This window comes from Cinclus cinclus, chromosome 3 (assembly GCF_963662255.1).
Source record: "Cinclus cinclus chromosome 3, bCinCin1.1, whole genome shotgun sequence".
Lineage (NCBI taxonomy): Eukaryota > Metazoa > Chordata > Aves > Passeriformes > Cinclidae > Cinclus > Cinclus cinclus.
In genome coordinates, this window is record NC_085048.1 from 58,809,294 (window position 1) to 58,821,875 (window position 12,582).

General features: G+C 39.6%; 1 protein-coding gene across 1 annotated transcript in view; it reads left to right on the plus strand.

The window, feature by feature from the left end:
- Nucleotides 1-12,582, plus strand: part of TIAM2 (TIAM Rac1 associated GEF 2) — a 135,949-nt gene that overhangs the window by 99,868 nt on the left and 23,499 nt on the right. Inside the window, exon 16 of the mRNA XM_062490049.1 lies at nt 5,738-5,841. Coding sequence (XP_062346033.1) covers nt 5,738-5,841 — 104 coding nt within the window. The remainder of the gene's footprint in view (nt 1-5,737; nt 5,842-12,582) is intronic.

Here is a 12,582-nt window from a genome sequence, read left to right on the forward strand (position 1 = left end):
ATTTGGCATTTTTTTAAATCACTGAGAGCAGTCTGAAATGGTACAAGTTCTGATGCATTATGGAAACAGAACTATGAATAAAGAAACAGGATCCTCCGTTCCTACTCTCTCCTCATGGTGATTTTGCCTTTGCAGTGAGCAGCTAAACTGATAAGAGCATCTTTGACTTGAAAGTAATTAAGGCTTCTTCGTTAATTAAACAGAAGGAGAGAGATAAGTGACATTTGCGTTTGCTGATGGCTTCTTTATGGTAAATGAATTGCCGGATGGTCGATTTTGATGTTTTCCAGTTGATTTCCTTTGGATTCTTGGCTGGGATTGCAGCAGAGATTATTATTGTCTCACACATCTGCTAGATGATGAGTTTCCATTGTACCTCACTGCTCACAAACACATGAATAACTTCCACATTCACCACTTGTACGTGTATCACTGCATCAACATGGGAAGAAACATTCCCGTAGGCACACAGAGCTCTTGGATATGCTGCATGTGTTTGTTTTTCAAACCAACTGTCCCATCTGTGTGCTGTGTGCTTGCTTTTAATTGAATGTTGAGCAGTGAGGAACATGACTTAAGAAGTATGTTTTCTCTCAGTTTTTAGTGGTTACACTATAATTATGTTCTTGAATGACTGAGGCACTTACCTGCCTGCCAGCAAGACACAACATTGCAGGAGTAATGGTATTCTTTGGTGTTGCCTTTGGTAGCTAAAGGTCCTGAGTGTGTTCTTAGAACTTGGTGGTTCTTTGCTAGAAACCAAGAAAAATGTCTAGTATGAATTTCATGTGATGTAGTTTAAGCTTTTCACATAGAGGTGCTCTTTCCCCCTTGTACTTTTCTGGGAATCCTAGCATTTATCTACTGTTGCTACTCCTCTTGTTTGCAACAGGCTGATTGTATTGGGTTTGTGTGGCAAGTTTTTGGTAGCAGGAGGCTACAAGGGTGTCTTCTGTGAAAAGCTTCTAAATGCTTCCCAGCGCCAGCTGGCTCCAATATGGGCTCACCACTGGCCAAGGCTGAGCTCATCAGCAGTGGTGGTAGCTCCTCTGGGATATTTAAGAAGGGGAAAAAAAACCCCTGCAATATTTACAGCTGAAGGGAGGAGTGAGTATAACCAAGAAAAACAACTCTGCAGACACCAAGGTCAGTGAAGAGGGAAGGGCTGGGACATGCTCTGGGTGCTGGAGCAGACCTTGCAGCCCTTGGTACAGACCATAGTGAGGCAGCTGTTCCACTGCAGCCCACAGAGATCCATAGGAGAGCAGAGATCCACCTACAGCCTGTGGAAGACCCACACCAGAGCAGATGGATGCAGGAAGGAGGCTTTGACCCCCTAGGAAACCCACTCTGGAGCAGGTTTGCTGGCCGGATTTGTGACCCTGCAAGGGACCCACCCTGGTGCAGTTTGTTCCAGAAGGCCTGCACCCTGTGTGAGGGACCCATGCTGGAGCAGTTTGTGAAAAACTGCAGCCCTTTTGATGGAGTCATGCTGGAGAAGTTCAAGGAGGACTGTCTTCCATGGGAGTGTCTCCATGCTGGAGCATGGGAAGAGTGTGAGGAGTGCTTTCCATGAGGAGTAAGGAGCAGCAGAGATAATGTGTGATGAACTGATCACAGCCCCCCATTCCCTGATGCACTGTGCTGATCAGGGGAAGGAGGGAGAGGAAATTAAGAGCAAAGTTGAGTCTGGGAAGAAGAGAAGGGTGGGGAGAAGGTGTTTTTAAGATTTGGGTTTATTTCTCATTATCCTACTCAGATTTTATTAGTAATGAATTAAACTAATTTTCTTGAAGTTGAGTCAGTTTTGCCTGTGACAGTGACTGGTGAATAATCTCTCCCTGTGCTTATCTGAACCCATACCCCTTTCATAATAGTCCTCTGCCCTGCTCAGCTGAGGAGGGGAGTGATTGAGCTGCTTTGGTGGACACTTGGTGTCCAGCTAGGTTCAAACCACCACACTGACTTAGGTTTGTTTTTTTTTTTTTTTTTTCCTGGAGATGCTCCTGTTTGCTAGACTGGAAAAAAGTATCTGCTTCAGAGGTTCCTGTATCCCAGCTGGAAGTGAAAAATGTTTCAACTCACCAAGCATGAGTGTGTGTGTGTGTAAACAGGACAGAGATGTGTACTGCAGCAGAGAAAAATTATGTTAAAAATTTTAAACCATGCTTTGTATAACTCATTATCAGTCCTATTTTCCACTGAGACAGTTTTATTACAAGCATGTCAGTAGAATAAATCAAATCTACTACTTTAATGGAGCTGTATGGGCAGATTTAGCCATGCTACACTCACCATTTACTATGCTGGAAAGCCTCTCAAACAATGTTTTCAGTGACATATTCCATGTTTTCTTTAAGTAGAGAGAAACATAATTCTAGTAACATCAGAGGGGTTTTTTTTGTTAGTTTGGTTGTTTTTTTTTGTTTTTTAATAATGCTTTAAAAAACCCTGGAAGTGCTGGTTTGACCTTGAATTTCAATTATTTTTAGGAACATACATCTCCTTACATACCTTTCCATCCACATGTCCAGCAAAGAACCAGAATATTATATACAGGAACAAATTTGTACTTGCACAGTGATAGCATCTTTCTTAATTTTGTGCATATTCTATACAGTTTTGTTGCTAGTTTTACCTGAAAGAATAGTGGCTACCCAGCTTGTGAGAGAACTTGTTCACATTATTATTTGTGAACATCTTTGATACTATGAATTATATTGTAGATCTAAATCCAAATCTGAATGTTTAAAGAAAATACATTTTGTAGGATTTGGCTTTGCTAGTCCCCTTGCACTTATCACTGGAAGTAGAAAGAATTTCAGTATTGAACTTTTTCTGTGTTTATGTCCTTAAGCTTTGCATTTGTAATTACCCATTCTCTGGAGTAATACCTTTTTTTTTTTTTTTTTGGGGGGGGGGGGAGGGTGGTGGGTCTGGGGGATTGAGCTATGCAGCTGATATTGGTGCTTCTACACTTTTTGGGAATAGTCTGTAGGAGCAGATCCAAAGGAAGTCCCCTTCCACAGCAAAAGAAGGAAGAGAAGACAGGATATGGATGTAGTCTGATCAACAACACATACATCCTTCCTTCCTTTCTTTCTTCCCTCCCCATGTTAGTTCTGCGTACAATGTAGGATGCAGTAGGATGTCTTTTTTCACCTTGAATTCCTTCCGTGTAACTTTTTTTAGGTTTTGCTATTTAAAATAACATTTACTGCTGTTTCTCCATCGTCAGCAACTCATAGTGGCAACAGAAAATGCTATAAAAATGGGCAAGACTATATAGACCTACCTCTGACAGTCCTGTAGACTACAAAGGAAAAACGAAATGAGAGTGAAGGCAGGAAAAGATGGGTCATCTGGAAGAAACAATACAATATTCTATTTGCCTACTTTGGGTGTTGTTATTCTGATTTTTTTCTGTTTATGTTGTTTCCTGATTGTTTTACCCTATTTTCCTCTTCCCACATTTTTTTCTCTTCATTGCTTGTGTAAGTTAGTTTACTGCTTTGTAAAGGACAAATATGTTTAATGGTCACTTTGTAAAATCAGGGAAATAGGGGTTTTTTTTCGCACTAGCTAGTGACCTGAAATCAAACTCTAGATCCTTTATGCCACTGCAAAATGTATCTCAGGTCCATGCTGTTTGGAGGGGAGAAGGGCATTCAAACCTGGAGGGCAAGTTAAAAGAGCTCAGCTGGGAAACAATAAGGAATAGTACCCTTGGCATCACCCTACCCTGAAGAAAATGTTGTTTAAAAGTCAATTTAAGTTTTAAGGGTTGGCTTACCCAGGAGTTGACAATGGTGGAAGTCAATAGGCATTCATGTGTACTCATTACAGAAGAGAGCCTCAAAATTACTTTAAAAGTCCAGAGGGGAGGAGAAAATTACTCAGGCTTGTTGGAAGAAGAGAGGTAAAAGCCTAATAAAATAAATAGACAAGACAGATTATTTTTTAAGGTCTTAAAGAAAAGGGATGGCTGAAGTGGAGTTGTATAAGATGTGGTTTTTTTCTGCAAAAGTGATAACTCTTGGGGTATTGCATGTTACACAGGCTCTTGCATATGAGGAGCTGCACCTGACTCTGGGAGGAGGAGGTAAGAAAGCCTGAGGGGAGAAAAGTGATGAGACACTGTTTCTGCAAGGATAGGGAAATGAGGAAGTTGTCAAACCTTTGGCATGTTGGTGGAAAATGTCAGCCTTGATGCTAAGCTTGACCTGAGCACTTTAATAACACACAGAAAAACCCAAATTGACATTGTGCTGGGTTATTTGCATGCCTTTCTCTGACTTGCATCTGGAGTCTGCCAGCCATGTTTTATCTTAGCAGGAAGGCTCCTTGTGGATTGCAACGTGTTCTTTTGGACCTAAAATTCCCATTTTCCTTTCTGCTTCAGACCTTGTTGGTCAATTCTCTCTGAGGAGCTGGTCCTGCTATGCATTGACAGGACAACAGCAACACCCAGGCAGCTAAATTCTGTCATCCTTCCCAATTTCTTTATTGCAAGCTGTCAAGATTTTACTGCAAGATGGGTGGTATTTGTTTTAATTACTATTTCAGTTGCTGGTGTCAGCAATTAAATAAGAATCGTACCTTTCACTTAAAAATAAATCTCCAGTATTTGTAGGTGTTGAGAAAGAGTTTGAAAATGTGGTAATGTGGTGTGTTGCCCTCTGAAGACTTAAAGGCTAGGAAACAAAGCAGCAAACTTTAACACCCCCCCCCCCCCCCCCCCTTTATTTTATTGCTGATTTACCATCTGAGGTTGCTCAAAATACTTTTTTCTTTTCCTTTTCTTTCTTTCTTTTTTTTTATAATTTGGTGGTTGCTTTATAATTTTCAATTACATGGATTGATAATACTGCAGATCAAAAATCAATCCTAGGATTTTTAATTAGAATTTCTATGTGAACATCTCTGCAGATTTTCAGCAGCCAATTGAGGAAACATAAAGAGAAAGAACATCATTTTTATACAAAGGCTCAGCATTGTTGGATAGCTCTTGAGCCTAAATTTAAATGTTACTGAAAGCTACAGTCTGTAGAGCAGGGCAGTGCTGCCTCTGGTTTTTGCATTGTACCAGCTACTGTGTAGATGGACTCCAAACATGAGAAAATTGATAAACTATTTGCAAGAAAAAGGGATTGTGTCTGTATTATGAATTATGGTGTTTGTTCCAGGGCAAAATTCTCTTTTCTTTTTAAATCTTTAACGATTTAGGACCAAGTCATGTCGAACAATGGTGTGTTCATCCAAGGAGAACTGCTGAGTGCATTTAATAATCTTCACTGGTTGTCTTAGCACAGAGTGTGCTGCCTTCAAAAGCATGCTGTTAGCAAGAGCGTTAGGTTTATTTTGGTAGATCAGATATGCACATTGCTTCAGACAGTCTTTGATGTCCAGCTGCTGTTTGGAAAGCAGACTTTCAAGGTATAGTTGCTCCTTTTTTTGACCTCTCCCACTGTTTTCTGAGAGGTGGAGATAGTTGCAAATCTTGTATTTCTTCTGGACGTAGCATTTAGTGTCCTGGCCTAGTTGACATGGTGGTGTTAGGTCATAGGTTGGACTCAATAATCTCAGAAGTTTTTTTCCAGCCTACTTGATTCTGTGATTCTCTCCTGCTGGTGTAATTGTATTAGGCTCTGAAAGTGTTGGTGGGTAGGAGCAAATACTTTTCCTGTTTATGTCCTATAACCCTCTAATTTATTTATGTGTTTTATTTCAAATGCAGACTTTAGTAATGTGCCTGATGTCACATCCAGTTTGAAAAGGAGCAGTACTGATGGCACTCTGGACCAAGTGCCACACAGGGAGAAGACTGATCCACCCTTCAGGGTAAGAAAATGCTTGACACATCAATCCTTATGAACCAAAAGGCAGTGTTGTAGCATGAATGCTCTGCATTTTGTTGGAAATAATTTCACATATGGCATTAATTTGAAAAAAATAGTATGCATATTAGCTGCACTTGGTGCTTTAGTATCTTGAGGTCACCCTGACAAGTCAGCATCTACATCACAGCTGGTGCGTCTGCAGGAGCAGTGTGATGGGGGCAAATGACAAGCAGGTGGAGACTTGTCAGATTTATTTTTCTGTGTGGCTTGAACCCAGTTCCTGCAGAGAATAGTAAAGCTGCTACAGCTTTCTAATGATTGAGTTTGTTTTGTCTTCTCTTTTTAATGATATTTCTAGGGCTTGCTGTTAATATTGCAGTGACCATAGCAATACTCTGTCAGTAGTTTTAAACTGGGCTACAGACTTGGAGAGGTGCAGTGTTTGGGAGACAGTGATTGCCACTCTCTAATTTGGAGACCCATTATGTGTCTGCAATTTCTGCTTGACTTGGCTGGACTAATGGTTTTCTTTTTCTTAGCCAGGACTTTTGGGGCAGGAATGTCCAGAATTAGTGCTCACCTTCAAATGCACTGGTCTGCAAAGAGCAGCTTTTTGTCCATTTTGCTCTGAATCAGGCAAATTGCAACCTATGTCCAATTCAAGTGCATATTGTTTTGAACCTCCCAACTACAAGTGTGGGTAGTGTTTTTGTGTTGGTGGCCGTGATTTTACGTGGCATTGCCATTCTGACAGCAGAAATGTTTTAAAATTCTCTCCATGTGTTGGTTGTATCTTCAAGCAAATTTGTGATAACACTTGTGTTAGCACTCTTGCATAACAGGAATGACGTTAGAGTTTTTATGGTTCTAGAATATATTACTGTCTTGTGCTAGGTTGTATGAAAAATTGGTGGAGATGAGACAGAATGTAATAACTCAGAAGACTGGCATGGGGAAGATACATTGTGCCTCTAACCATATGTACTGTGAGGAGCTGTTACTCTTACTTTATTAATTACTTCATAACCTACTTCAGTCTTATATAGGTGATTTTATGCCCTTTCCCTAGAGAATAAGGAGAAGCCAAATGATTGTGGGTCTTTAGCCCATCTCCTGCTGCACAACGGGATTCCCACAGAGATGATCTGTATCCTGTGTAATGATTGCTTATGCTTCCCCAAAGTCTTTGCAACCAGACAAGAACAAACTGGATTTTCTCCCCTTAGAACACATTGTTCCTTTGAAGGGAGTATTGTGGATTTCTCTGCTCTGCTGTTTTAGGACCTCTGCCTGGTTTTAGGGGTGGGGATCTTTGTGGAAGCGCAGCAGATGTGACCCCAAGGTATAGAATGCTCTGATGGCTGTTTGCACCAGGCCAGGATTCCCTGAGTACCTTGGGGTGCCCTGCTCATTTGGCATATGCCAGACACACAGGTGTCCCCTGTGCACTGTGTGGGCATAAATGCTGACCTTCTGTCCTGCTGGAGGGGAGGAGATTCTGGGGCATCAGCTTTGCTTTAGCTAAAGAACAAAGTCAATTCTGATTGCCTGTGTCAAATACACCAGGTGCCAGAAAATTAGGGAGAGTTTCGAGGACTTAAATGCACAGAGAACAATTGATGTACACTAGTTGATGCTTTTAATGCACTAAATTTTCTCCAATTCTCTAAATTACATGATGCAATTAAAGCCCAATAAAAGAAGGAAAATGGACAGGTCTTCTCCCTGCCCTCCCTCCAGCTTCAAATTTGTCAGATGCAGCAGTTATTAGGGCTTTTGCATGATTTGCTGAAGTAATTGCCCATTCTGTATTGCAGTTCTCTTCTTGAGCTGACATGCAGGTCTGCTAGTGTCATTTTTAAAATTATCTGAGGCTGTCCTGGTTTTGTAGGTACAAGGGTGGAAAACAGCCTGGCAATCAGAGGCAGTCTGACTTGGACTGCAGCTGTAAACGAGTCTGTGACAGCTCTGCAATTTCTGCAAATGGTTTGTAATTGATTGCTGTCTTTCTGTTGGAGGGTGCCTATTACCGTCAGAGCTTTTTGTTTGACCCTTTTGATATCGCCAATAGATGTGGAAGTAAAGAAAACCCAAACCTAACAGTTAAGTTCAGGTGGTGTATATTGTATGTGCTTTTGTGATCATGTATAACAGGAATTAAAATGATTTCTGTTTTTATAGCTGTGATTTGGGACTGCTCACCAGATGAACAATAACTATTTATAATAAAAGCTAGTTTGAGGAAATTGTGCAGCCTTGAAAAGCATGGCATCTGGATTTGGGATTGTGAATTTTTTTTTCCCTTTGCCTTCTGTTTCCTGCATGTGCTGACTTGACCTCCCACGCCTGTGGACACCATTAGTGCAGTAGGCAAGTAGGCGATGCTGCAGCAGTATGGGGGAGAGGAGCTCTGTAAGCACAGCTCTGTGGAGGAGAGGCTGGTGGTGCTAAGAGGTTTTGAGCACAGCCTGGAACAACAGGCAGTTTGGGATTATTTCAGGGGAGACACAGCTAGAGATGCTCACTTTCCAGTTGACAGCAACTGTAGTTGTGATTGTTTGGCTCTGAGGGAGCAGGCTCCTTTGAAGTTTGGTTGATTTTTGTCCCATAACATGTAAGTAAAGAAAAAACAGTCTTGAAGCTTTGGATTTAATGGTTGCATGTCTGATTTGATTTCTGGATTTTGTGTTTCTTGTTTGGAGCATTTTCATTTGTCTGTTCTTCACTATTTTCTTCATCTCATACCAAGCTAAGGTTAGGCATCATCTTAACTGAAAGTACAGTGAGGCATTTCAGAAGTGCCTTGTTATCTCAGAGAAATAAGTCTTTTGTTGCGTGTGTACTACATTCAAACATGGTTTCATTTAGTCAGTCATTCATGGTTTTGTTTTTTTTTTTTTCTTTTGTTTTCTTTTTTTTTTTTTTTTTCTTTTTGTAGACTGAGGAATGACTGCATTTAGGAGATCAATACAGCCTAGTAGCATTCCGGAAATGGAAGCTGTTCCTTAAGTTATAAAACATTAAAAATACATGCTTATCAAGAACCATCCATTCCAGATGCACATTAGTTCTGAAAGCTCTGTATTCTCGGGGTTACCCCATTTGTACTTTAATGCCTTTAACATTATCTTCAATTTTATTTAACAGGGATAGATGTTATACTTCTAACACATTGTACTGTAGTACATTTTGGAACTGTGTTAAAATACTGTTTATGTGACAACAGCATTTTGTCCTTGTTCTTGGTTCTGGAGTATGAATATATGAGTAGAGTAAAAGACCTCAAAAAGTCTGGGAATTGAGGATGCCTGTTGGTGTAATTAAGTTTAGTTGTGTTTAATCATTTTCAGAAGTAATCGTCTGTGCTCCTAGTGCTTATTTAAATCCTGGTATGTTGGTAGTTGCCAAGAATCAAGCTCTCTTTACATCAAAGTAGGATGAATATGAATGAACAAAAAATGCATCTTTTCCTCTATCTACTCATGATTTCTAATTGCAAACTGTATTGGCTAGAAATGTTTTCTCTAGCCCACTGTTTGTTTTAAGATTAAGTTTAGTAGTCTGTTACTAACTTGCTTATCTTTACTTTGTATTTTCAGTATATTAAAAAGAACCTTTTATGAAACATAGCTAGAAGGGGAAATTTTACCATATAATTACCTATTATTTTAAGGAATCTAGAAAAATACCTGTTGTGATCTGACTTTTGGTTGCTCTGAATCTTTTGAGTGTCATCAGAGAGGCACATTTCTGAAATTGTATTAAATTCTAGCAGACATAAAGAAGTAACTTCATATAAATGCATGTGGGAGAAAGGGAAGATGTATTTTCACTTTAAGTATTTTAAAGCTCATAAGAAAAAACTTCAGGGTACACTCTGCAAATTTTTCACATGACTTCATTATATCCTCATCTGTATCTTAGAGGTCTTTGAGAAACTCAAGAAACACAGTAAAAATAGCTGATGTGATGGCTTTTAATTATTATAGAAACAGAAAATGAATACAGAGTGGTTTTATGGTGGCTTCTTCAAAAATTAACATTGCAGGTGCTGAAATGGAAGCTGCTGTGTGAGAAACTTTAAATATTACCAAGAATTGGCTTTTTAAAGAATGGCCAACTGGCATAATTTTGTAAGGCTTTGAAATGCTGCTGTATTTCTTTTGAACAATGAAGTAAAATTGGTCCTGGAAATAAATTGAATATAGAAACTTGGAGAGATTGTCTTTGCTGTTGCCTCTTGAAATACTTTACTCTCATAATGGGTTATTGGTCATACATGAATGTGTGTATATGAGGACAAATCTATCCCCATCACCTTTTAATAAAAAGGAAATAAAAAATTCTATAAAATGTAGAGACAAAACTCATTTTTTTTCCTTTAGAAAACCATTCTTAATGCAATGAAACAGAAGCTGTAATTAAAAATTCTAGAACACCTTTCCCTAACTTGAGCTTATTTAGATTAGCTGAATGAATTAATCTTCCTCTCCTGTTCCATGATCATATTCCCTTTTCCTTCATCTGATAAGGAAATGAGAGTTCATGGCAAGTCAGATCAGCAGAGTTCAAGACACCTTTGGCAAACATAAATCTGTATCTCCTGCAGGAGGGAGAATTTTCATCAAATGCTTTCAGCATTTCATGGGAATGAGGTCCAGGTCAATCTGATGGCCCTACTTGAAATGCCCATTTTTAGCTATAGCAGACAAAAAGGTAGAAGAAAGATATTCTTGTCTTGTGTGTTTCAAAGTCTTGTTTTTGGGTGCTTGAGTTTCCTACATAATATCAAATTATCCTTCCAGTGTTTTTGAAGCTTGTGTGTTCTGTTTATTATGATGCCAGTTGTGGTCATTATTCCACTTGCCAGTGCAGTGAGAAGTATGATTCCATGAAGTTGATATGTCTGGGACCATGGTGAGAAATCTGGTTTTTGGTCTCCCTGCTGCCTGACTTGGGCAACTGTTCAGTTTTTTTTGTAGCCCTTCCAATCAGAGGTATATGTGCAGTTGAGCAACTCATTTGCATATCTGATGGTGCCCAGGATGTGTGAATGCAGAGGGAGACTGGGTCAGAAAGCAAACTCATCTTCCAAATTCTACATCATGCAGCTACCTTAGGAAGCTTCCCAAAATGATGCTTTCAACAGAGGCAAAATACATGTGTTGGGATTTCAAAAAGGAAATCACTCTTTTCTCTATTAGCTGATTTCACACAGCTCTTTCTGTAATGAAAAATCAGTGAGTATTGCGAAGAGTTTCCTGCCTTTTGTGATTTTAGCCTCTTGTATATACAACATGGCCACCTCTGGAGGGGTGGTTTTTGTAAGTTGAAAAAATTAGCATTTCATCTTCAAAATCTCTATAGCTGATTTCAAGACCTGTCCATTAGTAATATGACCACAACAATCAACTTCTGATGAAGAATAATTTAAGGGTAAAAATCCCTAGGTAGAGTATAGATAGAGGTCTAGGTTCAAACCTGGATGAGAGAAAATGTATCTCATTGCTGGTCTGCTCAGTTGTTAAAGAAAAAAAGGATGGCTTGATTTTTGGGGAGAGGAAGAGGGCAACTGTGGCAGTTGCCATGGAATGGTAGGAGTGGAAAGTAGTTAGCAATCATTACTCATACTTTCAGTCCTATCCCAAAAGAAAATCCATGCAATTGTTCAATATTTGTGGAAGATTTGAATGGTATTTTATCTTCCAGAAGAATGTAAGTGCATGCTAGGAATGATGTATTCCTATGATTTACCACCTAGAAAACATTGTACATTGTGATCTGTTGCAGATGTGCTTTGGAGTAGTTCAGGGCATTGTTATTCAAAACACACCCAACTGCTTTCTGCTGTCACTGTCAGTAAATGTAATCGTATTTATTATATGGATCATGTGTATTATATATAATATGTATGTGGTGGTTCATTTATTTATTTTGATCTGGTGATGACACTCATCGCTCTCGGAGATGAGTACGGGATCACCAGTCTGACTGCGTGTATATAAGCAGTGTATGTGAAATAATTTGTTAAGCAGACTGTAAAAATCAAACATCTTGCAAAGGGAATGTTAGTACTAACCAAGTAAACACCAATTGTAGAGCTCCGTTGAAAGAAAACCAAGCAGAAATGACCAGAAGCTCAACAGAGCCCCATACCAACTTCTTGCATGGAGTTAATTCCAGCTGAATGTCGTGATGACTTCTCATTAGCTCTGTTTTGCATTGCCCAGGCAGTTCCCACTTGCGCAGCATGTCATTAATTGCAGGAGAGCTGCCTGCCTGAAGGGTTACTCAGCATCCATAGGACATTGAGGATTTTTCCTTTATTTTAATCATGAAAACTTCTCTTTAGCAGTTGATGACATCCAAAAGCTTGGGGACTAGTCTGCAATTAACTTTTTTTTTTTTTTTTTTTTTTACTTCATAGGAGGGGGATTAACAACAGGGTACTCTCAAAATCATGTATAGCCTCTGCAATCCAAGTGTCATTTTCTTCCAGATGTGACATGCATTTAGGGAATCTCAGAACTAACATGGGAAAATAGAATGTTTCTCTGCAGTGGTTTCCTTGATTCATTTGTGCCTGGAGGGAACTGTTCTACATTGAAAGCATGACAAGCCTGTGGGGAGTTCTGCTAATTATTGTACTTCCCTTGCAGATAGCCCAGCCTGTGGTGACCCTGGTGGGGTCTGAGAGCTGGTGGCTCCAGGAGTGTGGAGCTGCTGCTGGATCTCTGCTGTC